This window comes from Rhinolophus sinicus, linkage group LG07 (assembly GCF_036562045.2).
Source record: "Rhinolophus sinicus isolate RSC01 linkage group LG07, ASM3656204v1, whole genome shotgun sequence".
Classification (NCBI taxonomy): Eukaryota; Metazoa; Chordata; class Mammalia; order Chiroptera; family Rhinolophidae; genus Rhinolophus; species Rhinolophus sinicus.
Window position 1 is genome coordinate 47,820,677 of NC_133757.1, and position 27,412 is coordinate 47,848,088.

The window sequence follows — 27,412 nt, forward strand, 5'->3', positions numbered from 1 at the left end:
ACACCTGAAACTAATATAATATTGTATGCTAACTATATTTTTAATAAAAATCTTTTTAAAACAATTAGGCTCCTATTAATAATCCGGGTGTTATAGGATGTATTGGCTTCCCCGCTCCTTGAACAATAGGAGAGGTTAGGGTGCAGGCCAGGCCTTCTCTCCACTCCAGCCCCCCTTCCTTAGCTGGTCTCACTTTGCAGGCCCTCCTTCCTGACCTTACAGATGGGATACCAGCCACCAGGAGACCCAGCTCTCTCCCCTACTCTGAGAGCTCTGAATGCCACACCCTGTGAGCACAGGCACGCACACATCCTGGGGCAGAGAAGGCCAGCTGTGCCCTCCCCAGGATCAAGTGAAGCATTCAGCCAGCAAAGGGCAAGCAGACCTTTCAAACCCAGAAAGAATCCTCTAGGGGTGTCTTTTGTTAATGTCTGTCTCTCTCTCCATTTTTGCTTTTCTGTAGTTGTGTTTCTGGTCAGTACATCACTGGCATCTTACTCCAGAAGAAGAGCTTTTGCCCTTTAGCACTTGTCAGGTGGGTACCACTGGTCAAGCAATCCGTACGGGGTGACGGCGGTACCTCATCCCCCGCCCAGCCTCCCCATCAGGGTGGACACTGCCGCATGGTTTTCCAGCTTGTGGAGATGAAGAGGTCCCGGCTCTTGGCCAGCCGAACCATGAATTGCCCCACATAGAAGCCACTGATCTGGCCCACGCCGTCATTTCTCCCCATGGCCAGGAGGAACGTCAGTGCACCTGTGGAGGAGAGGCAAAAACTGACATCCTGCTCACCATTCACAGGCCTGCAACTCTGAGATTCATTCATTCCTTCCCGATTTATCTTTAAAGCGCTCTGGGGGGGTGTTTCTGTTGCCGGCTTTGAAAGTTTGTTCCAGCAGGCAGTTATCTAAAAGCCCACAAAGGCTACACCCTGTCTAACCCCAACTATCTTAAAACTCTGAAGCACCTGGTGCTCCCTTACCCGGCTTGTAGGCCTTGAGGGGCTTCTGCTGCATGGAGTTGACGATGTTGGCCACTGCAACGTTGGCATGGAGGCCGGCGTGATAGGCCATCTTGGGCTCCTTCACATCGGCACAGTCCCCAATGGCGTAGACGTGGCTGCAGCCCTCCACCTGCAGGTACTCGTTCACCGTCAGCGCTCCATTGCTGGCCAGCTGATTGGCTGCCAGGGAAACCGACACAAGACCAAGATCCTGAGCTGCCATGTTAAGTGGCCCCCAGGATGTGGTGACGAGGAGCTCCAGGGCTACTCAAACCTCCCTCCAAAGGCACATCCTCCAGCGGCAAGCCTCCCACCTGATTTATTTCTGCCCCAAGTGCCCACCTGAGAGCTCTTCCTGCAAAGGCAAGGTTACTATTCCAGGGTGGAAACTGGTCAGAAACATAGCAGGGCATCATTTTATATAATGTGCATAACTCTTAATAAGTGACCATGATTCATTTATAATGATTAAGGGTATTACTTAGCCAAGTCTTCAATTTTCTTTTGAACGTGGATCAGAGTTCTAAAATAAATGCAGGGCTTTAACAAATGATAAACTTTTCATTGTATGGGACTGAAAAAAAGTTTATCTTTGAAAATATAACATTAGGACAATTAGGTGTTAAATTCTGGGATCTCTGTCCAGTATAAGCCCTCAATCCCACTCCCACACCTGGCCTGTATTAGCTTCCTTCCTCTGGGATTAGATAAAGTCTTTTCTTCAGGGCACAAAGCAGGAGCTCCTTGTGCCAGAGGAATACTCAGGAATTAGTGATGGGGACCTGGGGACACAGCAACCACAGCGCCTGACAATAAGCCACTGAGTCTCCAGCTCACACATAGAGGCCATCAGTCCACCAGCTCCACCTCTAGTTAGCTAGATAGTTCAGTGCTGAGCTTTGGGAACATGAGGCCACATTATTGCCCCTAATACCCAAATAGTTGTTCCAAGCTCAAGTGACCAAGTGTTTGGATTAGTGTTTGGGGAGAGCAGTACACCTGTGAACAGAGAAAGACCTGACCCTGGAATTTCCTCACAGTCGTGTTGCGAAAAACAGAAAATGCATCTTTTTCGTCTCTCTGAAACTTGTTCCCATCTCTCACCACTAGGGGGCGGGCCCCAACTTGGGAAGATTCTGGTGACTTTGGACACCTCGGGCTAAGTCATCATCATCACAGCTGAGGAAAGCACGGCAAGAGTGGACCCGAACCTGAATTTAAAGTTTGATGTCACCATTCAGAAGGGACAAATAAGCCACTGGGATGGAGGGGGACGGCAAGGTGGTGTCGATTCCTGGGGAGAGGCCTGTGGGGCCTTCTTGGGCAGCTGGAGACTGAGGAGTCAAGCTGGGGAGTGAGTGATGGCTCGGCCTCCCGCTTACCAAACGCACGGCGGTAGGCAAAGCTGTTGATCTTGATACCGTTGCAGACAATCACCAGGTTGGTGGCCACCTCCGTGCCTTTGTCCGTCTGCACTTTGATGCACTCCCGATACTCGTTGACAGGCAGCTCCTCCAGGTTGCTCACCCGCTCACCTGTCAAGGGAAGTCCGTGACCAGGAGGCTGGCAGAAGGTGGGCACGTCACCAAGGCTGGGGTCTAAGCCAAGGCTGACCTAGGGAAGGCTGGAGAGCCACGGGAAAGGCCTGGACGATGTGGATCAACTAGGAAGGGATTCTAGTCCCGCCTCCTCTCCTGCCCATCTCCCAGTCCACTCTGCTGCCCCAAGAAGCATAATCTGGACATCTGGCTCCAACGGATCCAATGGGAGGAAAGTTCCAAGAAGCAATATGAGGCTACGTGAGGAAGACCCCCAACACGCCGCTCTGTCAGCTACGCCATCCTGGCCAGGCTGGACGAGCCCCCAGGCAACCCAACAAAGGTGAAGAAAGAACAGTCAAGAAGCCCGCCTACTCTCCTCACTGCCCGAAAGTAAAGATGGTCACAGTACTGTGGAGCCAGGTACAAGGAGCCCAAGAGCTGGAATGAGCTCCCACAGAGCAGACACCTCACCCCTCCCTGAAGAAAACAAGGGTGTTGAGCCCTGTGAAGTGGGCGGGTCACACCATTGGGGTTAGAGCCCCACTCTCTAACATGCTGGTTGATGCTCTTTCCTCCTGCTCTAGATAAAAGCCACACTCTTTACCACCCTCAAAGTACAAACCCAAAATCCTATTCTCTCCACCACAAAGACATCATAATTCAGGCCAAATCCTTTGGGTGATTTTTTAAATCATTCCACACATAGGTACCATATGCATGTGTGCAAAGCAATAGCCAGGACAGTGCTGCCTCCATGACATGGAAATCCCATAGGTACTAGGACCTCTGCCCTGCCCAGGGTCAGACACGACCTCCCGCTGGACAACAGGGTTCAAACGGGCTCTGATGCTCAACTCCAGGACACAGACAGCCTGCGGAGGAGCGGGGCCACCTTCAAGCAGGGGACAGTGACCAAGCCACTGAGCCCCATCTCACTGGGTCAGGGAGAGGCGCAGGGCAGGCGGGGAACTTGCACATACTCAGCAGCAGCTGCACGCCTTTGCGGAGCAGGATCTCCTTTGCTTCCTGCCGGACACAGGGCAGGAGCTCCTTGTCGGCGAGGGCCACTTGGGAGTGAATGAGAGTGACCTGAGGACAAATGACCACAGAACAGAGAGAGAGAGCCACTGAGTCTCCTGCTCATATGAAGAGGATTTAAACACATCAGCCCATCTACCCCAGCGCCTCCCCTGCCTCCGGTTTACAGGGGAGGAAACTGAGGCCCAAGTGAAATAATGTGCTCAGCACCGGAACCAGTAAACGAACAGAGAGCTGGGCTGGAGCCACATCCCCTAGTCTAGGCCTCTCAGAATGTGCTAGTGCCCACCACCCACACCTCACCTGGGCCACGTGGAAACTTAGTGTCAAGCATCCTTGGGCACTTATGATTATACAGTCTCTCTGTGTAAGCATTCTATCTGTAAATCAGGCTGACATTTACATTAAAGCTGGTTCTAAAACTGGTACTTCTAGGCACATCTACTTGCTGTCTGGGTCAGCACAGGGAGGTGGAAGGCAGCCTGGAATGGTGTTCAAAGCTTGGACTTGGAAGTCACATTGCCTGGGTTAAATCCCATCTCGGATACTCATTTGGACATTGCCCGACAATTCAGTAAGACGGGATCACAGGCCAACTCATAGGCATTTTGTAATGATGAAACAAGAAAATGTGTATAAAGCACATAATTCAGCACCTATTGAGTCCTTACTAAAGGGTGGCTATTATTAATCGTATTTGTCTACTAATTATAAACACACAAAAGTTCCACTGAGTTACTTCCCACTTCAGACTGGACTTTAGCCCATAAATCAAAATGAACGAACTTTTACGTTAATCACTCTTAATAGTTTCCGATAATTTGTCAGAGAACAACCGTATGATTAAACTAGCCCATATTGAACTCACTCTTCAAAACCAATCTGTCTTTCCCTAGGGAGAAAGAATCAGCCAAAGGCTCCATGTGGCTCCCAGAAGCCGATCTGGCTTCAACAACAGCCAGCTCTGGCCTCCAGGACCCATAATTACTGATCATTACTCAGCCCTCAGCCAAGCCTTTACAGCCAGGACGTTCTTTATCCCAGGGTGCCAGGCAGATGCTCTATCCCTCCATCATTTAAAGGGAACAGGGCAGGAGGCAATGCTGGCCAGTCCTTTCCCAGCACACGCAGTGAGGGGCTGCACTGCAGGCTCTCCCCATGTGGCTGTCCAGGGCAAAGGCTACTGCCTCTTAATGACCAAAAAAGCCACTGCTTGCCCAGACAAAAAAAAAAAACAACTAAGAGTGACTTTGACCAAGCTAACTGTCAGCAAAAAGAGGTAATCAAAGTTGATGTCTACATTACAAAGGTGGGGACACAGGAAATAACCTTTTGTAAGGTGTCTTCCCTGGATTTGATCTTCCTGGCTCCACCAGAAGGCAGGACCCGTCAGTGAACTAGGACGCACCTTGGTTCTCCAGGAAAAATTCCCAGCAGAAAGGGACTTTAGGGGACCCCCCAGAGTAAAGAGCAGGAGATGGGAAACATACATTCCTGCTTTCTATTAAGGGAGCTCTGCCTCCCAGGCCCTGAGCAAATTCCTGAGTTTGCTTAGACAGCACAGAAAGAAGCCGACCACCGTGAAGTCAAAGCCAAGGCCGCCTGCCCACCTCTTTCTCGGGGTGCTCTGTTTTAATCTCTGCTGCCATCTCCACTCCCGCAGAGCCTCCTCCCACCACCACGATGGACTGTGAGCGCTGGACCTGGAACAGAAGGAAATGTAAGACACACACTCCAACCCCCCCGCCTCATGGGTCAGCCCAGGATGGCAGTTCCTTGGCCAAGAAGAGTAGAGAACCCTTCCCAAATTCAGGGTCTAAATGTACTTTCTCAGGGCCAGGCACTTACTGGGTGTCTCCCCATACTGTCTCACTTGATTCTCACAACTGCCCTAAGAAGCATCACCATGACACAGGTCTGTCTGAGTTTAAAGCTGGGTTCCTAACCTCCACACTAATGTCTGCTCTTCCAGGTTTCTCAGAAGCTTTGCAGAGAGGGAAAGACCTGGCCTTAGTCATATGGCAGCACTCACCTTGGGATCCTTCTCAGGGTCTCCACTCCTCATTATTCAGTGGGGATGGACCCGTCCCACCCCTCTCTCTGGATCACTGTGAAAGCTGACTGAGATCACAGATCCAAGCCTGCTCTACAAATCACAAGGCCCAGTGCAACTGGGAGCTCCAAGATAGAGGAGCTGGGGAAACGCCAATGGATACATGAGCAGGTCTCGGGGCTTATGGCCACACTTTGATACAGACCCAAAGGTCTCCTCCCAGGAATCTCTTTCTAATAACTTGCCATCTTTACAGCCATGGTCACAGCCCTGAGCAGCTCCTGGGGTCTCCCTGCTGCATCCCTACGTATCCCCACAGCTGTTCTGCTCCCCCGGGGGACCACCCAGTCTTCCCTCACTGTCCGGCCCTAGGTCTGCAGGCAGCTCACCTGCTTCACAATATCCTCATAGGCCTGAATCGCTTCCTGCTGGCTGCAAACCTGATTCAATTTGCCAGGGAAGAGCCCGGAGCTGCCTGTGGCCAGGATGAGATGTGAGAAGGGCAGGACCTAGGAGAGATGAGGTAAAGAAAGGTGACGGCAGGCCTGGGCTTCTGCATCCACCCCCAGGCCCACGGCGCAAGGAGCACCAGGTGGCAAGGCCCTCTCTGGGAGCTCCGAGGCAGCCCTCCTTGGAAGGGAGCAAAACCATCACACTGGTTAGGCCAACGGGTGGCACTAGAAGCTGGAAATACCTAAGAGAGCAGATTTAACCTCCTGCCACTCAACAGGGAAATAGGAGGGGGGAGTTCCCCCCAGCACGGGGGCAGGTAAGCAGAGAACAGGAAACTACTTGTAGGGAATAAGCAAGATTCTAGCTTCCAATGTGGAGTTAGTTTAGAATCTCATAGGTATTTTAGTAGAAACTACTCCCTGCCCCACCACACCCCCCAAAAAAATGGAAGGAAATAAAGGAGAGAGAAAGAGAGGTCCTGTTTGGAGACTAAATATATAAAGGTGACCAAACCAGATGCTCTGACGGGGGGGAACCGGAGGGTCAGTATCCCACTCAGCCCCCACTTCCCCGATGGAGGCCTGAGATGCCTGCACGGCCCCTTCCAGAGCTCTGAAAAGCTTGGCCCCAAACCGCAGGACAAGCAGACTCTCCGTAATTTTTCCAACCTGGAGATTCCTAACCCCCAAAATTAAAGGAAGATCAATTCACACTAAATCACATATGCATTGACAGGAATTGTGTCTCCTTTTTCCAATTCCCCCCTTAGCTTTGAATAGAGCAGAGGGCCAGGCTACCAGTGACCCTCAATATGACAAGTGGGCTGCTGGCAGCTCACTGATAAAGCTCACGTCACTGCAGGTATATACCAGGCACCGTGCTACACATATGGGCTGAGAAATCCAAAAAGAAGTGAAGAAAAGCTCTTCCCCCAAGACCTTCCAATCCAGGGATGTGGCTCACGCATGTCCCTACCCTTCATTCCAGCCAGCGAGGAGGGCTCCCTGGGCTCACCAAGTCGGGCTGGTCCAGAACATACTGGCTTTCAGAACGTGGGCTCTGGGGGGAAACTGCCTGGATTCAAATTCTGGCTGAGTCTCTTCCCAGCTACGGATCCTGGCCAAGGATCCCACTTATCCTCTCGGTAAAGTGAGACCGTATCACCTCTCTCACATATTAAATGATATTATGTAAGGCTTAAGACAGTGCCTGACATACAGCAAAGGCTCAAGAAATGTCTGCCACCACACTGCTGGCTGCTGTAGACAGGCCTTTGCTTATGAGAAGCTGCTATCTGCCCAGCACGAGTAGTGGGTGGAGGGAGGGGGACGCTGAGGGCCACAGAAGACACTCACCCTTGAGGAGAGCCACCCAGGTCTCCGCCCCCCTGCAGCCATGTCCTCCGGGGGCCTCCTGAAGCCAGCTGATGGACAGGCCAGGCCCTGCACTCACCTCACCGTCCTCTAGCAGCACCGTCTGGTTCTTCAGGTCGATCCCCACCACCAGGCCCTGCCGGAATCTCTCCTTGAAGCTCACCGAGTAGGAAATGAATGTCTTTTTGGCAAACCCTGGGGAGTGGACACAGAATAGATCACAGTATAAAACTGGGCTGCCCACAGGAGGCCAGAATAACACAGAACCTTTCCTGAGCTGCATAGCAACAGCGGTGCCCTTGGCCAAAGAGCTGGGCCAGTGGCATACCCAGGGTCCTCACCACCCCCTAAGGCGCCAGTCTGTGCCTCAGGTCCTCAGGGAAGCTCAAGCTCTTCCTTCTAGGGTCTTGCTATGGTAGCGGCTTAAGGCCAGTGACAAGATTCTCCAGAATGTGTCTGGTGGTGAAATGGAGGCACCTTGCCCTAAGTGGAGAAATCCAGCCCCAGACCCACAACATGACCAGACCACTCCCACCAAGAAAGCCCCAGAAAGGAGCGCGTTACCACTCTCCACGGAGGCCCGGAGGGCGGCCACGTTGTGGTGAAAGAAGTCCTTCATGTCCACCAGCACGAAGGAGACGTTCAGGGCCTGCAGCTGGCTGGCGGCCGCAATCCCACCAAAGCCGCCGCCCACAATCACCACACGCACACCTCGCACGTCCATCGAGACCTGGGACCCCATCTCCAAGTAGGCTCTGCTGGGCTAGGAGGAGAGACCACATCCGAGTCAGGGGCCTCGGGGTCGGGAGGGCAGGGCTGAGCCCACAGTGAGAAAGGACTCAAATGCCAACACTTGATCCTTTTCAATTATGTCCATTCATGAAATTCCAATTTTGTAAAATTTGAATTAAAGTCCAAAAAAACAAAGGGTATCATAATTGCATCCCACTCCCCAACCACCCAGTTCCTTTCTCCAAGGCACCCACTACTACTCAGTTTATATGAATCCTGCCAGAGATACTCTGTGTACCTATAATCATAATTATTTGTTTGCACACTTAAACTATTCTGTACTTTTTTTCACTCAGTGTGTTTGCTCACTCAACAACATACATTAATTGGGCTCCTGCTCTTTGAAATGTTCTGTGCCATGGAGCCTGTGGTCAGAGAGACAGACAGACAGACAGATATGGTCTCTGCCCCTGTAAAGGTGGGGCTTACAAACTCAGGTGGGTACTGCAGATATACGAAGCTGATCGGGTGCATAGTAACAGTACCAGAGGGCACACATGTGGGGAACTGCGAGCAAGGCCACATCAGAGGAACTAAATAAAATTCTTTAAGCCCTGCAGAAGCAAACACTGCCACCAGACAGACCTGCCCACTGACAGGTCACCAGCGTGAGCCCCAGGTCTGAGATCAATTGGCAGGTGATGACAATCAACCTGCAAAACAGGATGCAGTGTGAGCCAGGCCGTGACCGTGGGGTGGGGAAGAGAGACCTGCAGTGCACAGGTCACTCCTCTGAGCATTCCTGGGACAGCTGGTGTATACTGGGACTGCTGGGCGACAGCCCCCAGGAGACGGGGCAAGAAAGAGCTGCTGGGAGAAGACACTGCTGGGGAAGGACCGAGAAGGAATGTCTTCTAGTAAGAAAGAAGGTGGAGGAGAAGTGCTGATCACACAGGCTCCGGGGGTGGGGAGCAGGGCGCGAGCAAGGTCCTGCTTGTGCCCAGACCAGGGAGCTGCCATCGATGAGAGTGTCCGCAGGGAGGGCCAGGTCTGCAGGCCAAGTGTGCCCCAGACTCACAGTCACACATGGACTGCGGCAGCCTGACTAGTTCCCAGCAAACTGAAAACAAACCTTGGTTGAGTCCCTGAGGAGCTAAAATTCAAGAACCCTGGCACAGAGCTAGACCCTGGAGGACATCTGAGGCAGAGAGCCACGCGGGGCTGGGGCACTCGATGCTGAACCGCAGAGCACAGAGGAAAAAGAAGGTGGCAACGCCTGCCTGGGCTCCCGTAGCCAGCCTGGGAGGCTATCTACTGGCTCAGCCTCCAAAGGGCTGGGTCACTTGGCACATCCCAGAGGCTGCCCCTCGGGAGGGCAGAGGCCTGGCCTGGGGCTGCAGCCAGGGGCCTCGACCCCAGCACAGCTCAGCCCCAGTGAAGGAGGCTCCTGGTTCAGGGCCCCAGGACTCTCCCGTGTGGCAGCCCAGCTGTTTGAGGAGCAGAGACTCCTTGCCTGCAGCTCAGATCCTGAGAGCAGCAAGGGGTTGTTGGGAGACGCTGGCTCGAGGCGACAGGCAATCAAACCTCCCCCTGGCCTGTGCCAGACTCTAAGGAGATGCAGAAATAAACCAGGCTGCCAGGGAGAGACACTAAGGAAGGAAACAAAGCTCACACTGCACAGAAAACAGCAAGAGAGGCCCAACAGCTGCTGTGGGTTCCAGGGAGGGGAGGTTCAGAGTGGGAGATGGCAGCAGGGAGGGGTGGCAAGGAAGGAGGAAGGGGACTTAGGTCAGCCTTGAGGGATAGACAGCAAGCTGCCCAAAGGCTCGATGGGGAAGCATGTCCTAGCCCATATGGGGACCCTCTCAGGCAGCACTGCAGGCAGCTGGAAAGCCACCACTCTATCCTGTATCATCTGTGTGGCTTGGGGCACAACGCCTTCCCTCTCTGGGCTTCCATTTACCCCCTGTAATGGGAGGGGACACCCTGAGATGTCCTTGCACACATAGGTTTCCAAGACATGGTGGCCCCCAAGATGGTCCCCAGATCTTCTGTCACTTATGGGGGCAGCTTATGATTGGACCTCCAGCCACTATTCTCATTGATATTCAAGTGCCCACTGCCTAATTTCTCCCTGGGGAGGGAGAACCTGGAAAGGCTATATCTGGCACAGGAGATTGGAGGGGATTTAATGTTGTTTCTCACTGGCTAGATGCTCCCCAATGCATGGAGGCTTGTGCACGCTACCCATCCCTTGGGGGGGGAGGGGGGCAGGACAAGTGCCCAGCAGGCAATGCCACCTTCGCTGCTCCAGGCCCTCAGAAAGGTTGTCCAGAGCTGATCCCGAGTGCTCATCAGGCTGAATCTGCCAACTGGGCCAGAAGGAGAATGTCTCCTGGGAGCCAAAACCCAAGAGGGCCCAGGGGCCTAGCCAGAGGTGAGGTGTGGACACCAGGAGCTGAGCAGGGCCTGGGCATGTGTCAGAGAATGAGGCTGGCTACGGAAGGAGTATGTTTCACATGCCCCCTTGGCTCCCTCTGTGCCAGCTTGCCCTTGGGGCCAGCAGCCAGCAGGAAGGTCTGGGAACACCCAGAAAGCTCTGCTTCCAAGCTGGCTGGGCACAGGCCCGAGAGAGGCTGCACAGCTTGGGGACAGGGGGTGTGTACCATGCGTCAGGTCACACTGGACCACCCAGGGAAGCTCAAGCAGAAGCCTTTGAACATAGCTGAGGCCAGGGGCTTCTCGACAGAGGGAACAGCTTGGGCCATGAAATCCAGCGGCTAAAGGGAGGCTTAGGATGAGCTCAGTGAACAAGGTGGGGAGGCCAGCAGGGCAGGGGGCAGGGGCCAGCACACACAGGGTGCTTGGCACGCCAGGGTAGCGTTTGGGCCGACATGCTCGCCACGTCTAACCACCAGGCCTGTCCTGGGGCCCTCACAGGGTCTCCTTCCCAGGGAAGAGAGAAAGCCCAGGGACCCCAGCACAGTCCTGATGGGCAGGGGATTGGCCAAAGGCATTGAACCCCTCTCTGTCCCCTTAGCACGCTCAGGATCACCAACTGACTTCTCCAAAGGGCAAACCCTGGCCTATCCAACTAGGCACACCTTCAGTGAAGGCAAATGGCTTCTCTGGAGTTCCAGGGGTGGGTGTGGGGTCGGAGGGCACACCTACCCCATGAGGAGATGGGGGGAGGGGAGAGGAGGTCTTTTAGGCACCAAGCACCTCAGGCTCTCCTGGAATCTGCTCTACTCTCTCCTCTACTGACCTCTGATCCACTCACTTGAGGGAATGGTGGGCTGGCAGCTCTCCAGCTGATACCACCCTTCTTCCTAGCAGCTTCCATTGCCCAATGCCCTTGGACATGCTGACTCTCCCTTGGCTCTTCCAGTGCCAAGTTTTGCCCGGCCCCTGAGGACAGCTGGACTCCCCTCTGCTCGGCCATGACCTACTTGGCCAGATACCGAAACCCTGGGCCTAAGCCACGGACCTTAGTTCCCAGCCACACCCTGTAAGTGCTCAAAAAGCATGTGTGCAATTGATGAGATGTTGAATTATATGTTCTAATGGAGCAGCAGTGCTGGGCAAACAGACTCAATCAATGACAGGCTCCATCAGGAAGAGACTACAGGATACACTGTTATACACCCACACAATGGAATATTCTGGAGCCATTCATTTTTCGAATGGATGATTTTTACTTTATTAGAGTAGATGATTTTTACCTGAAAAGTTTGTCCATGATTTGTCCACATCCATAGAATGCAAAAGACCAAGAGGGAATTGTAATGTAAACATCTTTGGGTCTTTGGGTGATTATGTCAATATAGGTTCATCACCTATAACAAGTGTACCCCTCTGGTGAGCGATGCTGATAATGGGAGCTATGTATGGGTGAGGACAGGGGGCATACGGGAAATCTCTACACCTTCCATTCATTTTGCTGACTATAACAGCTGGCGTTCATTGCACTTTGACCCAGATCTGTGCATTGAACCGGTGTTTTTCTCCCCATTTTGGAAAGTCAGTAACTTGTCCAAGTTCGATCCTCAATAGTCTGACAGACCTGTGCTCTAAACCAAAATGTGTATAGTGGTCCCCAGATGATGTTTTTATTTTATTTTTTGACCTTTTTTTTTTTATCGCTTGAATATTTTTAAATGAGTCATTTTATAGAAATAATAAAGCTTTAAACACAGGGCAATCCTATCATCTAATTTTTTAAAAATGAGATATTCATATAAAATTTGCTATTTCAAAGTATACAATTTGGTGGTTTCTAGTACATTCATAAAGTTGTGCAACCATCACCACACTTTAATACCAGAACATTTTCATCACCCTAAAAAAAGAAAAACAAGAAAGAAAACCACATCTATAAGCATTCATCCCCACCCGCTTCCCGCCAGCCCCTGGCAACAACCACCAATCTTCTTTCTGTCTCTACAGATTTGCCTATTCCACACCTTTTCTGTGTGGTTTCTTTCACTTAGTATAATGTTTTCAAAATTCATCCAAGCTATAGCATGTGTATTTCATTCCTTTTTTGTAACTGAGTAATATTCCACTGTATGATGATCCACCACATCTTGTTTCTCCATTTGACAGTTTATGTACATTTGGGTTGTTTCCACCTTTTGGTTATTGTGAATAATGCTGCTATGAATATTCACGTAGAAGTTTTTGTGTGAACATATGTGTTTAATTCTCTTGAGTATATATCTAGAAGTGGAATGACTGGGTCCTACGGTAATTCTAGATTTAACTTTTTGAGGAACTGCCAAACCCACAATCTGATTTTGAACTGAACATCAAGCCAAGGGGGAGAGCACAGAGAATCTTAACTAAATCCGCCTCGATTCAGGAATGTTAGCATAAAAGAAGGTCCAAGAGAACAAATCCTAATTGCCCAGCAGCAGCTAAGGAATTTTACCTCTTACCCCCCTCACATACGCCGCCCCGCGTACACAATCTGGTTTACACTGGAATTTTCTCAGTAAATCCTGTTTTCTCCACCAAGGACGCTCAGCCTTACCCCAGGGGGATTCTTTTCTAATAATACAGGCAGGGGATTTCAGGAATCTACGAAACAACGATGAAGTTACATTTATGCCAAAGCTGTTGAGAGGTCACGCCTCTGAAGACATACAGCAGGAACCATGTAGGCGCCGACTGAAGCCTGGACGTCACCCAGGATGGCCTCACAGAGGTTACAAATACAACACAGAGCTTTTTGATCATAAGTCAAACAGTTATTCCCAGGGTAGATTTCTACAGCCATGTTTCCAGAGTGGCATCCTAGATGAGAGGGCCACTAGATTGTGACTTCAAGACCATGAATGTCCCCTCTCCACCTGCAGCCTCCTTCACTAGACAACTGGGGACAGGTTAAGAGTGTGCATTCCATGGCCAGGACCCCAGGGAACACACGCAGAATATAACCCTAAAAAGACCAATTTGTGAAAGGGACTCAAAGTCTGAAGAAGGGGCTGTCCTTTCCTGCCCAGGAGAGGGCAGCTCTGGACAGACAGGCTCATTCTAGTGTCATACATACTCCTGCACAGAAAACCTAGGCCTCAAAATTTGTCCACCAGCCTGGGAGCCAGTTACTTTGTGGTTCCCTTAACTCCCCCACCCCCAGCTTGCCGCCTGTCTGGACCCTGGCTTCTTCATTTCACCACCACTTAAAGACCAGGCTGGCCCTGCAGTACACCAGCTCTGCCCAGCTCCACCACTTAAGCCCTGAGTAGGCCTGATCAAGGCGGGGAACAGCGGGGCAGCAGTCTCCCCCCTTGAACTGGAGGCCCTCCACATGTGGGGTTACATACAGTGCCCTCAGGGGGCTTCTTTCAAGGTGCTGGGGTGAGGGTAGGTGGGTCTGAGAGCTTGGGTCTTGCACTCAGGCACACTCACGTACACACACATATACACATACTAGAACCTGGGCAGACCTCCTTAATATTTTGCATATTTACATATTTTACAAGTTGTCCTTTGAACACCTGGGACACCTGGAAACCCCTCTCCAAACTGACCTTCTGCCCTGTACCTGTCCTCCCAAGCACCTCTTCCCTCCCCACCCTCACAGTACATCCAAGGGTCAAAGGGACTCTTGGAGGAGATAGGCTGGGTGTGTTTAGTGGATGGTGCTGGAAGGAAAGCGCCCACCATTACCCACTAAATGCAGCTCCCGGTAGATTTCAGGCGTCCTGGGCTTCCCCAGCCCCATCAGAGGTAGTTCAGCGCCCGCTGGCCTTTCTCCACACAGAACCTGGGGCTTCGTGGAGCGAGAGGCTGGCCCGGAGTACACCGGAGCCTGTAGGCACAGGGCAACCAGGGTATTTCCTCCTAGAAACGGAGGTTTTCCTCCTGCGCTGTGACACCAGCTTCCACCCAGCGGCGAATCTCGGAGCCCTCCAGGATGGGGGTTCGGGGGAGAATGGGGTAACCCGTCTTACCTGGGAAGACTTAGACGGAATTTCGGGGGGCGGACGGGGATGGGGCGAGTTTGCCCTGCCCTCTCCGAGAGTAAATCTCCCTGTTGTGTTTTGGGGGAACTAGGGTGCTGCAGGCCCGAGCCCCGTATCCTAGACGACAGACCCCTCCTCCCAAGGCCACAAGTCGCGCCCCACCGACCTCGGACGCTGTCAGTTGAGCTTTCCAGGCCCCGGCGCTCCCTTGTTCCACTCTTCTGTGGGACCCCGAGAGCCTGGCCAACGCGCCGCCTCACTCGCGCGCCGTCTCCAGCCGCTGCTCCGCTGGCGCCCGCCGCTGGGGTTGCCGCCCGGCCCCGAGGCTCCTCCCGGCCGGCGTGACTCAGCGCGTCGGCCCTCCCGCCCCCGCCACACCCCCGGCCGGCCCCACCGGGGACTGCGGGCCCGCGGGCGAGTGGGAATGGCCTCCACCACGGAACAGACGACCCCTGAAGCCGATGCTGCCCGGCTCTGCGCGAGCCCCTCGGACTCGCTCAAAGTTCCGCCCGACTTTCTTCCAGAGAACTTGAACCCACCGGGACGTCAGAGCAAGGGCTCCCGTCCCCCCGTCCCCCCCCCCCCCGCACCCGCTGTGCCGCCTTGGGCGATTACCAACTTCCTCCCGTCGCGCATATAAATAATCCTGCCAACCCAGTGGAGCACCGCTGTGTGACCAACCTTGTGCGAGGCGCTGGGAGATAAAAGGGAGAACGAAACAGGCATGGTTTCTGCTTTCCTTCGGATAAGGTGTTAGTCGGGGGAAAGACAGGTATAGTAAACATGTATCACGTTGCAGTAAGAAAGACTGGCGGCACAGGAAGGATGCCAAGGCCTCTCTCTCCAAGGACGAGAAGGAGTTAGCCCCGAGCAGAGAGGAGGCAAGCGTGCTCTGGGAATGCAAAGGCCCAGAGGCAGGACAAATTGCTGAGAGCGGGGGCATTGCAGAGGCGGAAGACAGAGTGGCCAGCGTGGGCAGGGTCGTACAGTCCTGGTGAAGACTCCCTGTCATCCTAAGAGCAATGGGATGTCACTGCAGGGTTTTCAGCAGAAGAGTGACAGGTCTGAGTTGTGTTCTGTGGTGAAAAGATGGGGGAATGGGAAGGCTGCCTGAAATTGGGGGAACAACTTAGGAGGGCAGTCTGGGGACAAAAAAGAAAAAAGAGAGAGTTTGGACTAGGATCTGGGGAGAAACGGACGGATGCAAGCTACAACCTGGCAGTAGGATCTAGCTAATTTGGTGACAGATAAGCCATCTTCATGTATTTAATGCAAATATTAGCACCTACTCTAAGAGTAGTGGAAAAGATCCAATTAGATCATGTGAAGTGTTTTAGTGTGGTGCCTGCCACACAGCAGTGATTAATACACAACAGCCATTTACTATAGGTATGTTATACGGGCTGATTAGCTTGCCCGAGGCATTAGCAGATCCCTGGCTCCCAGCCCAACACTCTTTTGAATACTGTTCTTCTCTATCCGGTGTTCAGGAACATTTGTACTAGAAGTGGCATTTCTGTACCTCTTCTAAAAGCTGTGGTCACAGATCTTGCATCCAATATCCCTGGCAGAGGGAGCATTGTGGTCAATTCCATTGATAAGACGTTGGTGCCCAGAATCACCTCAAGCTGGGGTGCTCCTGTGAGTACTCTACTCTTGTTCTCAGCCTACGAAGCCCAGGCTGCATGTTCCAGTTCTCTGGAATCCTTGCTTCTCCTCCTATCCCAGCTGGCACCCTGCCCGGTGAATGGGGCTGAAGGAGGGAATACGGTCAGAGATGTGGAAGTCCCCACCTCCTCCTCTCAGGCCTTGGGGGCCCAGAAGAGCAATGGTGACAGAGTGTGGGGGCAGAGAGCCCATGGGCCCTGCCCATCCTAATCCTGTCTCGCAAGGAATCATCATAGAGCCATGGGTTGGATTTGGGGCTCCAGGCACAGCAAACCTTGCATTAGTCCCGGACTTTGCAAATAACTTCCAAAGTTATCTCCTTTTCTTCCTCCTGAAACCCCTACAGGAAAGTAGGGTGCGGATTAAACTCTGACACCAAGGAAGACAACAATCCCTTTTGACCAGCTCTTTGGGGCAGAGACCTCACTCTGCTGGGCTTTGTTTGGGTCCCCAGCATCTGGTAGTGACAGCACTTGGTTCCCTAGGAGTTCACTAATGCTTGCTTAAATGAATGATTTTTTAAAATTAAAATATAATTCATATACCACAAAATTCACTCTTTTAAAGTGTACAATCGGCGATGAGAAGGTTGTGCAACCACCACCATTATCTAAGTCCAGGACATTTTCATCCCTCCAAAAAGAAACCTCATACTCACCAGTAGTCACTCCTCCTTCCTCCCTCCCTCCAACCCCTGGCAACCAGAATGATGCATTTCTGATAAAACAATCCTACCAGTACTCTTAGAAAAATGGTAACTAATATTTATTGAACACAAATTCAGTGCTTTGGATAGATCCTCAAATGTACTTTTCACACAGGTCCCCCAAGGTGAGTTTTATTAATCTCCATTTCACAGATGAGGAAACTGAGGCTCAAGGCTAAGAACTTAGGCAAAATCACACAGCTAGTAAAGCAGAGCTGGGCCTTGACCCTAAAGCCAGGAAACCGTCAACAGGGCATCATTCCCAAGGGGCTGGAGGTCACGGAGTGGGCAAAGCAGAGCCTCAACTATGAGTCAAGCAAGCTTTGGAAATTTACTGGGCACATGCCCTGGCCCTGTGGGAGGCAGAGAGGTAAATAGAGAGCACTACAGCCTGCCCAGGGAAGGGAGACGGCCTTGGGGCTTTGGAAGGGCCAGGAAGCCTTCTCAGAGGTGCTGGGCCTGGATAGGTGAAGAGGATTCCAACAAGCAGGGTACAAGGGGCAGGACCCTAAAAATTGCAGCATACGCCTGAAACCAGGAGGGAGAGGCATGTGGGGGCCCAGCAGGCTTGGCACGCGGCACGTCAAAGCTGGTGTGGCCCATCTCCAAGGACCTGCTCCAAACCACGAAAATCAGGAATGGTGTCTGACATTCAACACAACACTTTCTTGGCAAACAGAGGACACCTTGATCCAAGAGAGGGAAGAAGGTCTCAGTGCAACCCCTCTCGCGCCCTGTCCCCGGCAGCGCACCCCACGTCACTCGTATTTCCACTCAATAGTGCCCTTAGCTTTGGGACAAAGCATCAGGGCCTCTTGCTTAACAAAGAACTTCTGTCTTTGAATTTCCAGGGGCCAGAGGTAGTGGAAGGTAGGGTTTGGATGCTGAAACATTGGACGTTCTATGGAATTTTAACGATTATTAGGGATGGCAGGCAGATTGTCTAACATCACAGAATCTAAGAGGAGGAAGCATTGCTGGCTGTCAGCCATGAGCTCAGCCAGACAGACCCGCCTCAGGTGGCTTCTCCCTCGCCAGGGCCATTGCAACTGGTTCTCCAGCCTCCAGACCTGCTCCTTTCCACTTTTCTCTCCACTTAGTACTTCCAGAACAGGAATGTATTTTCACATGTCCTTATACCAGCTCCCACTGCTCTCAACTTGAAACACAGGTTGTCCCTGTTTCCAGTCCATTTGGTAAACACCTACTCCCCTTTCAGGGTTCAGCTCAAGTTCTCTTGATGAAGCCTTGCCCGATCCCCCCTCCCTGGGCCCCTGGACAGTCTTCCATCCGAGCAGGACAAAGCTGCCCTGCCCTTCGTTCTAACGGGCTGACACACTGGTCTCCCCCTAATAGCCTGAGCTACTTGGTATCCATACGTGCTCAAATAAACCTTCTCCCAACCCCTCCCAGCAAAGCCAAGCCTCAGCCCTCACCCCCTGCTACCATTAATTTACTCTGGCACTTCTCTCAGGCTAACTGCCGTCTGGACCCATTCTTAATCCATACAGGGGGAAACAACCATCACAGGGTGTTCTACGGTGCCCCGAGTTGGCACTCTACAAGAAGTTAGACACAAAGTCCTCCCAAGGATTCTCGGTATTTAGAATTAGGCACCCACCCCCCCACACCCACCCCCGCCGGTCCCAAATGGCATTCCACCTGTCAATGATTTAACAATCATTTCTTGAGGGTCGCATGTTCCCGACTTGCAGGGTTGTCTTCTCATCGGGGCTGACTTGGCCTCCTTCACCTTTGAACTCCCCAACTCCCACCCGCCCCAGGGCCTGCCACAGGCCTGGGCACAGCCCGGGTGCTCCGGAAACACTTGCTGCCAGGCCAAGTCCACACCACCTTTTGGGATCTATGAGAACCATCCAGTGCTGACTGGCACCGCGACCCACTACCAGGACCAGTCTGACACGAGAGTATCCTAGGAGATCAAACTGCACCGGGAAAGTGAGACGGAAAAGGTATGTTTCTGGGCCTGGTGCTTGCCTATTCCCGACTCAACTCTCAAAACAAAAAGGAAATCAAAGAAGCGGCTATGTACAAGTATAGAGGTCCTGTTTATTCCCAAACCCCAATCAGACACACTCTACCCCTCAAGATCCCTGAGACCCACTGTAAGGGTTAGAAAGTGAAGGCACTGTCAGAGTGCCCCTGCAGTTCAGTGACACCGACATAGGAAGATACAGCAGGCCTGCTTTTCGGGGGCTGTCTCCCCATAGGTCTGGCAGAACAGGGAGATGCTCCTTTCCTTCGTCTCTGGTCTTCAAAGCAGGGCCTCTGCCGAGGTTTTCTGAGGAAGTCCCAGGGCTCTGTCAGCCCAATTCTCACAGCCAGCAGAGAGGAGCCAAAGCCCCTGTGAAGAAGCTGCCCCAGGCAGCCAGTGGCCATCAGGAGACAGGGAACAGACACAGCGGCTGCCTCCCAGCCAGCATCGGCCTGTCAGGATCAGGGCTGTTCTGCAGTTGTGCTGGGATCCCCAGGTGGGGACTAACAGAGCCAAGTCTAGTGCTGGGGGCAGAGAGAGGTGGGGGCTGAAGAAAGCACCCCAAAATGGGCTGCTGGCTAGGAGACCCATGGGGCTGAGAAGTCTGATCCAGACTCCAGAACCAAACGAGGGGGGTAGTGATGGAAAAGTCACCAGTCAGGATCCAGAGGCTACCATCGCCTCAGCACTTCCCATGGCATAAAACGGTTGCTCTTCTCTCCAGGGGTGATAGCCTCAGAGCTTGCTCCGTGGGGCCTCTGCCAGGGGCTGCTGCAGCCGCCACACCACCCTCACTGGCTCGGCAACATGGTCCAGCTCCCGGAGGCTGCCCAGGTCGCCCGTCTGACTATACTGCTGCAGGGCCGGCTGGAGCACCGTGATGGGAATGCTGAAGTTCAGGTGTGGGTAGGTGGCCCCCGTGTTATTATCCCGGGTGTTGCTCGCAACAATGCCTGTTGAGGAGTCAGAGAGGAAAAGAGGGTGTGAGCCAGGAGGCAGACGGATGGATGGGAAGGGAGGCCTATCTCCATCCTGGAGGCCCTAGGCTTGTTGGGGGCTTGGAGCGCCCAGACGCAAGGCTTCCCTTCATGGACACCAGCTGCCCACACCCTGGTCCCCTTTCCCCACTTTACTTTCTCCTTAACATCATCAATATCTAACAGTGTTTCACTTATTTGATTTTCTCTCTCCAACTAGGGTCAGGTCCATGAGGGCACACCTTTTGCTTTGTTTGTGCAGACTCCCCAGACCAAGAACCGTGCCCAGCACAGAGGAGGCACTCAAGTGAGCGGATGAATACATCAGACCCACAGACACTTGTTTGGCCTGCGTAGTGCATGTATGTGTGTGCATGTGTATGCATGTAGTTTTTTTTTTTAATTTTTTATTGGGGAATATTGGGGAACAGTGTGTTTTTTCCAGGACCCATCAGCTCCATGTCAAATCATTGTTTTCAACCTAGTTGTGGAGGGCGCAGCTCACTGGCCCATGTGGGAATCGAACTGGGGACCTTGGTGTTACGGGAGGAACACTGCACTCTAACCACTGAGCAACTGGCCGCCCCGCATGTAGTTGTAAAGACAATTTTAGACTTACAGAAGCCTTGCCAAAATAGTAGAGTTCCTGTACATCCTTCATTCACCTTTCCCTTCTATTAAACATCTTGAATAGAAATTCACCTTGGTATAATGCTATTAACTAAAGCACAGATCTCATTTGGATTTCACTAGTGTCTTCATTCATGTTCTTTCTGTTCCAGAAGGCATTCCAAGATTCCACATGGCATTTAGTTGTCACCTCTCCTAAGACTCTTCCCACCTGGGTCAGTTCTACAGTCTGTCCTTATCTTTCATGAAGCCTTGACACTTTGAAGAATACAGGTGCAGTTATTTTGTAGACTGTTCCTCAGTTTGGGTCTCCCTGATGTTTTCTCATAAGACTGAGGTTTACACCTTATTGAGAAACAACGAATCCTTCTCAGTGTGTCCTGTTAGGAGCCATATGATGTCTATAATCATTACTTGTGATATTAACCTTGATCACTCGGCTAAGGTGGCATTTGCCAGGTTTCTCCCTTAGACTTACTATTTTCCCCTTTGTAACGTACTAGGTAGTTTAGGGTAAGGCAAATATCCTGGTTGTATTTAAACGTTTGCCCATGATTTTAGCATACATCAGCAGATCCTGTTTGCAGCAATTCGTACCGTGGTGAACCAATAGTGACTTTCTATTTCCCTCATTTCTTCTGCATTTATTAATTGGAAATCTTCTGTAACGAAGAGCTGTTGCTTGTCTCCATTTAAAAATTTATTCGGTTATTTGTTTATAGCACTGTGGACTCATGGATATTCATTTTTTCCTTTGGGTTATAATCCAACATTACTGGTACTTGTTTTGCTGCGCAAGTTGTTCCAATGGGAGTTCCTTCAAGTCAGCTCTGGTTCTTTCAACATGTGACATGCCCCATCATTCTGTCGTTGTTAGGATTTCCTACCTTTCCAGTACCACAAGGTACTTCAGGCTCATCGTGGATTTTCCCTGTCCCAGTCCTGGAATCAACCAGTTTCCGGTTCTTTTTACTAGAGAATTGCTCTTAGAAAGCAAGATCTGGGCTGTTGGTATATTCATTGCAACTGGGGTGTCACAACAACAGAGCTGGGATATATATATATATATATATATATATATATATATATATATTCATGCATACATATTTATTTCTGTATCTACTTATCTGTATACACGTTTTAATAAGTCATGGTTAACTTTATTTGCATACTACGATTGTAGAAATAAGCAATCTATTGTCTCTTGTAAGAGCCAGTCTCTCGCTCTGGGGGAAAGCAGTCAGAAACGAGAAAAGGGGCAGTGCACATGGACCTGTGTGCTGGCCTGCAGTTGGAGGTATCCATGTGGACTCATGTTGGCTTTTCTTAAAAATAGATAAATGGATTGCTTAAAAAAAATAAATAACCCACCTAACTTAGTTACCAAACTTTAAAAATTGAAAGACCTAACAACCATACACACACACAAAGAGGTTCACAGCTTCTTGTGAAAAATCGGAGATGGGCCAGTCTTAGGCCCCCATTCCTTCATAATGTGGCAATGACACTGGAGCTGAGTAGGGTTCACCCCAGTTCACCTTTGACCCTCCACTCTCTGCTGTCTTCACTCACTCATTCCTTCACTTTACCTGCCCAGTCTCTGAAGGCTTGGACTAATCCAACTCTTGAGGTTCACAGACTGAGTGAGATTAAGTGATTTACCTAAGGTCACAAAGTGACTTAGTGGCAGAGAAAGGACCAGAACCCAGACCTTTTCCCTCACAGTTCAGCATCTGTCCCTTTCCACCCTCAGGAGCAGAACAGCCTGAAAACCGTGCCTAACTCTTTCCTGGGCATAAGAACACCATCTTTCCAGGTAGAGGGGGGCTCCCAGGGCTGGACACTGAGCAGTCACTAGAAGGTCCTGAGGCTCTGGCAGGGGGAAAGCTGGGAGAGGGCCAAGCAGCTGCTTACCCAGGAGATCCCCCGAGTGGGTGGAGAAGAGGGGTCCCCCACTGGAGCCGCCATGCACAGCACACGTGGTCTGCAGCATCACTGGGGTGTCATCCACCTGCACCACAGCAGACAGGATGCCTGAGGTCACCGAGGGCCCGCAAGCCTGGCCAAAGATGCCGAAGCCCACCACGCTGACAGCTTCGCCTGCCAGAGGGAAGGAGGGTGAAGCTGAGAAGCCTCCTCTGCCGGGCAAGACTCACCCTCTCCAACCCTATTCCTGTCCTCTCCAAAGTTCCAAACTCTGCCCTTCAAGTTTCTGCTCAGTTACCCCTGCCTTCAGAGAACCTTCCCCAGGTCCCCACAGTTAGAGGCCAGGACCTCCACTGAGCTCCCAGCCCAGCACCTGCTCAACCCCTTCTCCTCAGCATCAGCCCGTTCCCCAGCCCTATGTCCCCTGATAGATGGGGCACATTTTGGAGTTCCTAGCACCTAGCTAGGTGTTCAATAAATGTTTGTAGAATTAACATCAATCTATCTACTCCTGGGACTAAGAAATCCCTTGGTGAAAAAAAATGGTGATGACTACAGAACCTTCCTTTACCAAGTGCTTTGAATGCTCAGGGCCTAGGGCTGAGTGCTTCACCCCTGCCTCCTAACACCCAGGAGTAGGGAGCTATCCCTACTACACAGATGTGGAAACTGAGGCAGAGAACAGTAAGCTGCCTGTCCAGGGACACAGGGTTAGTAAGTGGCAGGAGATGCCAGCTCAGAGAGCTTGTACTCTTTGCAGTTGTATTACACTGCAGGCACAAAATGAGACCTCTGGTACCTCTATGGCAGCACTACAAAGCCTTTTTCTCAAATCATGCCACTGGAGCAACACCTCTCTGCCCAGCCTGCAGGGTTATAAGGAGCCCCCAAGGCCGAGCATCTCCACACTACACTGGCACAGGGCCTAAAGAGAGGCGTGCTTATCCTTCACCAGGGATCCCACCTGCCGCCACCCTCACCCCCCAGCACCTTAGACATGCTGGGCATAAGCAGGGAAGCCTCCAACAGCATCCACAGCCAAAGCACTGGAGCCAGGATTTCATGCCAGCTCGATGCCACCCTGACTCATCAGCCCAGTACGGGTGGGGAAGGGAGCTAGCCTGGGGGACTGGCCCCCTGATCTGCAGTGCTTGAGTGCCCAATATTGACTTCCCTTCCCAAGGTCCACCCCAGATCAGAAGACCCTCTGTCCTTTACCTTTGTGGAAATGCTCAGTGGGCACAGGTATGGGGACACCCTCTAGGTCCTCCTCCAGGCTCACCACCGCTATGTCATAGGGAGATGTCTCCCGAGTGGCAAATACTACATGTCCCCAGATCTTGGCACTCCTGGGAGCAAGGGAAACAAAATGACAAGCTGGCTTTCTGACCCTTTCGCACATGGAAGAAGCAAAGGGACGAGTGACAGTAAAAGTCATGGACTTGAGAGTTAAAAGATGTGTTGTCAACCCTGAAACCTACCAGGCCGGTAACTCTTGGCTTGTCATTTAACCATTCTGGGGGATTTCTAAAAATGCTTTACAACTGTAGGCTACTTCTCTGCAAAGCTTCCTGCATGTCACCATGATCGTAAACACCTGACGCCTAGTGAGCACAGCGGCCAGGCCTGGTGTTAGCATTCTGTGGACACCATTCATTTAGTCCTCACAACAGCCCTACGAACTAGGCACTGGTATTATCTCCATTTTAGATGGTGCATTTGAGACCCAGAGAGGTTGAGTAACTTTCCCAACATCACATAGTAAGTGCTAGGAGCCAGAGCAAACATGACCAGCGTTTCCTTCACTGCCTCATTTGACAATCCTGTCAGTTGGTGGGGCAGGCATGATATGACTTCATCCCTCTAGGTCCTTGTTTACATAAATGCCAGCACTTCTATAGCACTTACTATGTGCCAGTGTCTGTTCCAAGACTTTACATGTCAACTCAGGGCAAAGCAACTTAGATAAGTGACTTGCCCAAGATCACACATGGGCTTCCTGCTCCACACTCTGTAGTGGTTGCTTCCAGCAGACCTGTTGATTTTCTTAGGAGCAAGAGTGGGGTGGGGCAGGGGGGTGAAGAATCTGGGATTATACACCCATGGAAATGGTCATCGCCAGTCTTCCCTATAAAGTCATGGCTAGCCTGTCGGCTGCCAGCGGGGACCTCTATGACAAAGCTGGGCTGGGTTAACCTTGGAAATGCAATAGATTTTGAAAAGCCTGAACTGGGAGGCTAGATTGAGGCAGGGACAAGAGAACATCAGGACTAACTCCAAGGTGCTACCCTGCTTTGCTCTGGCTTAAGTTAAGCACTCAGGCCTACACAGGAAATAGAACATGTACTAGAAAACCTAGCCAGGAAGCCAAAGCCACTGTCATGCCGGTGGAAGTACAGGAGGACTAGAGTGTTCTCTTCAGAGAGGGAACAAATGACTGTCTAACGTCCCAACCAGACTACCCAACAGGATCACCCAAAGATTTTCAAACCCTATCTATCTGCCTGGGCTCCACTCCTACATTTTAATTAGGTGGAACCCCACATCTGTAATTTGGATCTAGAAGGGAGGGAAGCTCTGGTTAAGATCTAAGAGGTAAATAAGACAAACAGGCCCAACCCATTATCCCAGGAGAGCATCCTGGGCCCCCCGGCCTTCACAGCCACTTGGAGTTGGGGGTAGTCAAACGGCCTAGTGGTGTGTGGGTGCAGGGCTGTGAGACAGAAGTTGCCCAGAAGGAAACCAGACTGGGAGAGACGTATGCAGGGAAGCCCCCAGTTCCCAAACTCAGAGTTGGTTGGCATATTGCCCAAGCCTCATTCAGCCCCTGCCAGGAGGCCCAGAATCCCGTACTGGGGTTCTGGGAGCCAAGGATGAGGGGAGGGTCCCAGATCTCTTCACACTACACCACCAAAGCACCAGCGAGACGCCCGAAGGCCTCCGTAGTCCTAAGGATTAAGACCTGATCCCTAGGATCCAGATCTCAGACCTGGTAAGGGAGTAGAGTGGGAGCAGCTTTGCGGGCCTTACTTGGAGGTGGTGGGGCGCACCACAACTCTGGACGCCTCGCGGGGGGCCACATGCCGGCAGGTCACCACTAGGCAGGGCGCCACGACCACTCCGGAGCCCCAGACAGTGCCACATTCCACCAGCACAGCCGCGGCTGCCCACGGGGGCCCGGGGTCTCGGAGAGGCAGGCCCCATGGGGCGCCCACCTCCGGCGGCAGGAGGGCCGCCAGGGAAGCGGCACAGGGTCGCAGGCGGCCAAGCGCGGTACGCGCGGCGCGGAGGAGAGGGGCGGCAGCGCAGAGCAGCGTGAGGCCCACCCACTCGCGGGACTTCCAGCAGAGGGGCGCCGCCACCAGCGCCACCAGCACCCCCGGGGGCCGCGCCGCGAACACGCCGCCGCCCTCGGTGCCAGGAAGGCAGCGCGCATCCGTGAGCAGCAGCGGGCCGGTCGCGTTGCTGAGGACGCCGCGGCTCAGAGTGTTGAGAAAGATATCAGGGCAGAAAGCGCCGAACGGGGAGCCACAGGCCAGCAGCGGTGCGCCCTTGGGCACGGCCCCCAGAGGCGCCACGGCCACTCTCGGCCCGCGCTCATCCGCCTCTTCCTCCGGGATGGGCCGCACTCGCACCAGCGCGAACCAGCCCAGCGCTCTCAGCTGATCCTCTTCCTCGTCCTCCGACACTTCGGCGTCCGGCGCCGTGCTCGCGAAGCGCCACTGCTCTGCTGTCTCGCTCCCGAAGAGGTGCGCGAAGTGGGCCCGGAATGCTGGGCAGCTCAACAGTAGCAGCAGCTCGGCGGGGTGCGGGAGCTGCAGGGGCGGCTCGCGGTGCCCGGCCAGCGGGCCGGACTCTAGGCCGGCGCACTGGGGCGTGCACAGCGCGGGGCGGCCCCGTTCGGGGCGGCCTACCGGACTCGCGGCCGTTGGGCCCCACTGCACGTGCAGGCGCAGGTCTTCGCCGCAACTGTCGCCGGGCAGGAAGGCAGTGCCGGCTGCGGTCAACGCCCCGCTTCCCGCCCGCAGAAACGGGGTGAAGATGCCCCCGTGGCACAGCACCAGGCCCGGTCTGCGGCTCAGGATCACTCCGCTGCAGCTCCACGAGCCCGCCTCGGGCTGCCCGGCCCGGGAGGCGCTCACCACGCAGCCCGTCTGCTCGGCTACCCTCATGGCTGGCCCCCACTGCCGCCCCATGGCTCCGGGACGGTGTGTCTGGGTTTCCCGGAGATCCAGGGAGTGAGCGAGGAACCCAGCCGGGACCGGTGGACCCCACCGAGCGCCACCCAGAGCTACAAGCGAGAGGCGCAAGCGCTTACTCAGGTCTTCCTCGTCGGACCCGATTGGCTAAACCCAACAGACCCGGCCCAATTGGCTGGGCCTGGGGCCGAACCTGATTGGCTGCTGACGCTGACCCTCATTTCTGCTCCCTGTTGGTTCCTGCCACCTGTGGGCAGCGTAGAGGACCAAGCGGTCGCACAGGCCCGGGAGAGTGACAGGCGTGCAGCTTTACCGGGAGACTGGGGGGAAGGGCAGGGGGAGGGTCCCTCGGAGCCTAGTCTCTTCTCTGTTTGTTGGGCTGCAGGAAAGGAAATAGAAATGAGCGCTGACGTGGCTAGACTTGCCCAGGGCCATGACAGCACCTGTCAGCAGCTGCCCAGGTGGAGGTGACATTCGACCTCTGACGGGATCATACGGCAAGGAAATCCTTGGCCAATTCAGTATTCTGAACACGGCAGCAATCCACTAGGTGGCGTGGAGCTCACGGACTGCATCTCGGGTCTTTTGATGCCAAAGCCCAATACGACAAATCCCCTGGAAAATGGATTTGCTCCAAATAAAATTGCCCT

At 52.9% G+C, this 27,412-nt stretch overlaps 2 protein-coding genes across 3 annotated transcripts; both read right to left on the bottom strand.

Annotated features, from left to right (window-relative positions):
* Nucleotides 1–452: 452 nt before the first annotated feature.
* On the bottom strand, nt 453–14,965 carry AIFM2 (AIF family member 2). The gene is made up of 9 exons (XM_019712453.2): nt 14,827–14,965; nt 8,026–8,224; nt 7,541–7,656; nt 6,025–6,144; nt 5,193–5,285; nt 3,525–3,633; nt 2,386–2,538; nt 983–1,183; nt 453–756 (listed from the first exon to the last, which is right to left on the bottom strand). The coding sequence occupies exons 2-9, from the start codon at nt 8,201–8,203 to the stop codon at nt 605–607; spliced, it is 1,122 nt and encodes a 373-aa protein (XP_019568012.2). The 5' UTR covers nt 8,204–8,224; nt 14,827–14,965; the 3' UTR covers nt 453–604.
* Nucleotides 14,966–19,084: 4,119 nt separating this feature from the next.
* On the bottom strand, nt 19,085–27,396 carry TYSND1 (trypsin like peroxisomal matrix peptidase 1). 2 transcript variants are annotated; one of them, XM_019712451.2, is made up of 4 exons: nt 25,594–27,381; nt 23,782–23,912; nt 22,552–22,737; nt 19,085–19,983 (listed from the first exon to the last, which is right to left on the bottom strand). In XM_019712451.2, the coding sequence occupies exons 1-4, from the start codon at nt 26,757–26,759 to the stop codon at nt 19,766–19,768; spliced, it is 1,701 nt and encodes a 566-aa protein (XP_019568010.2). In that variant the 5' UTR covers nt 26,760–27,381; the 3' UTR covers nt 19,085–19,765. The 2 variants fall into 2 exon arrangements, with proteins under 2 accessions (XP_019568010.2, XP_074195638.1); XM_074339537.1 differs by lacking the exons at nt 22,552–22,737; nt 23,782–23,912 and having other exon boundaries at nt 19,819–19,983; nt 25,594–27,396.
* Between the last annotated feature and the right edge of the window lie 16 nt (nt 27,397–27,412).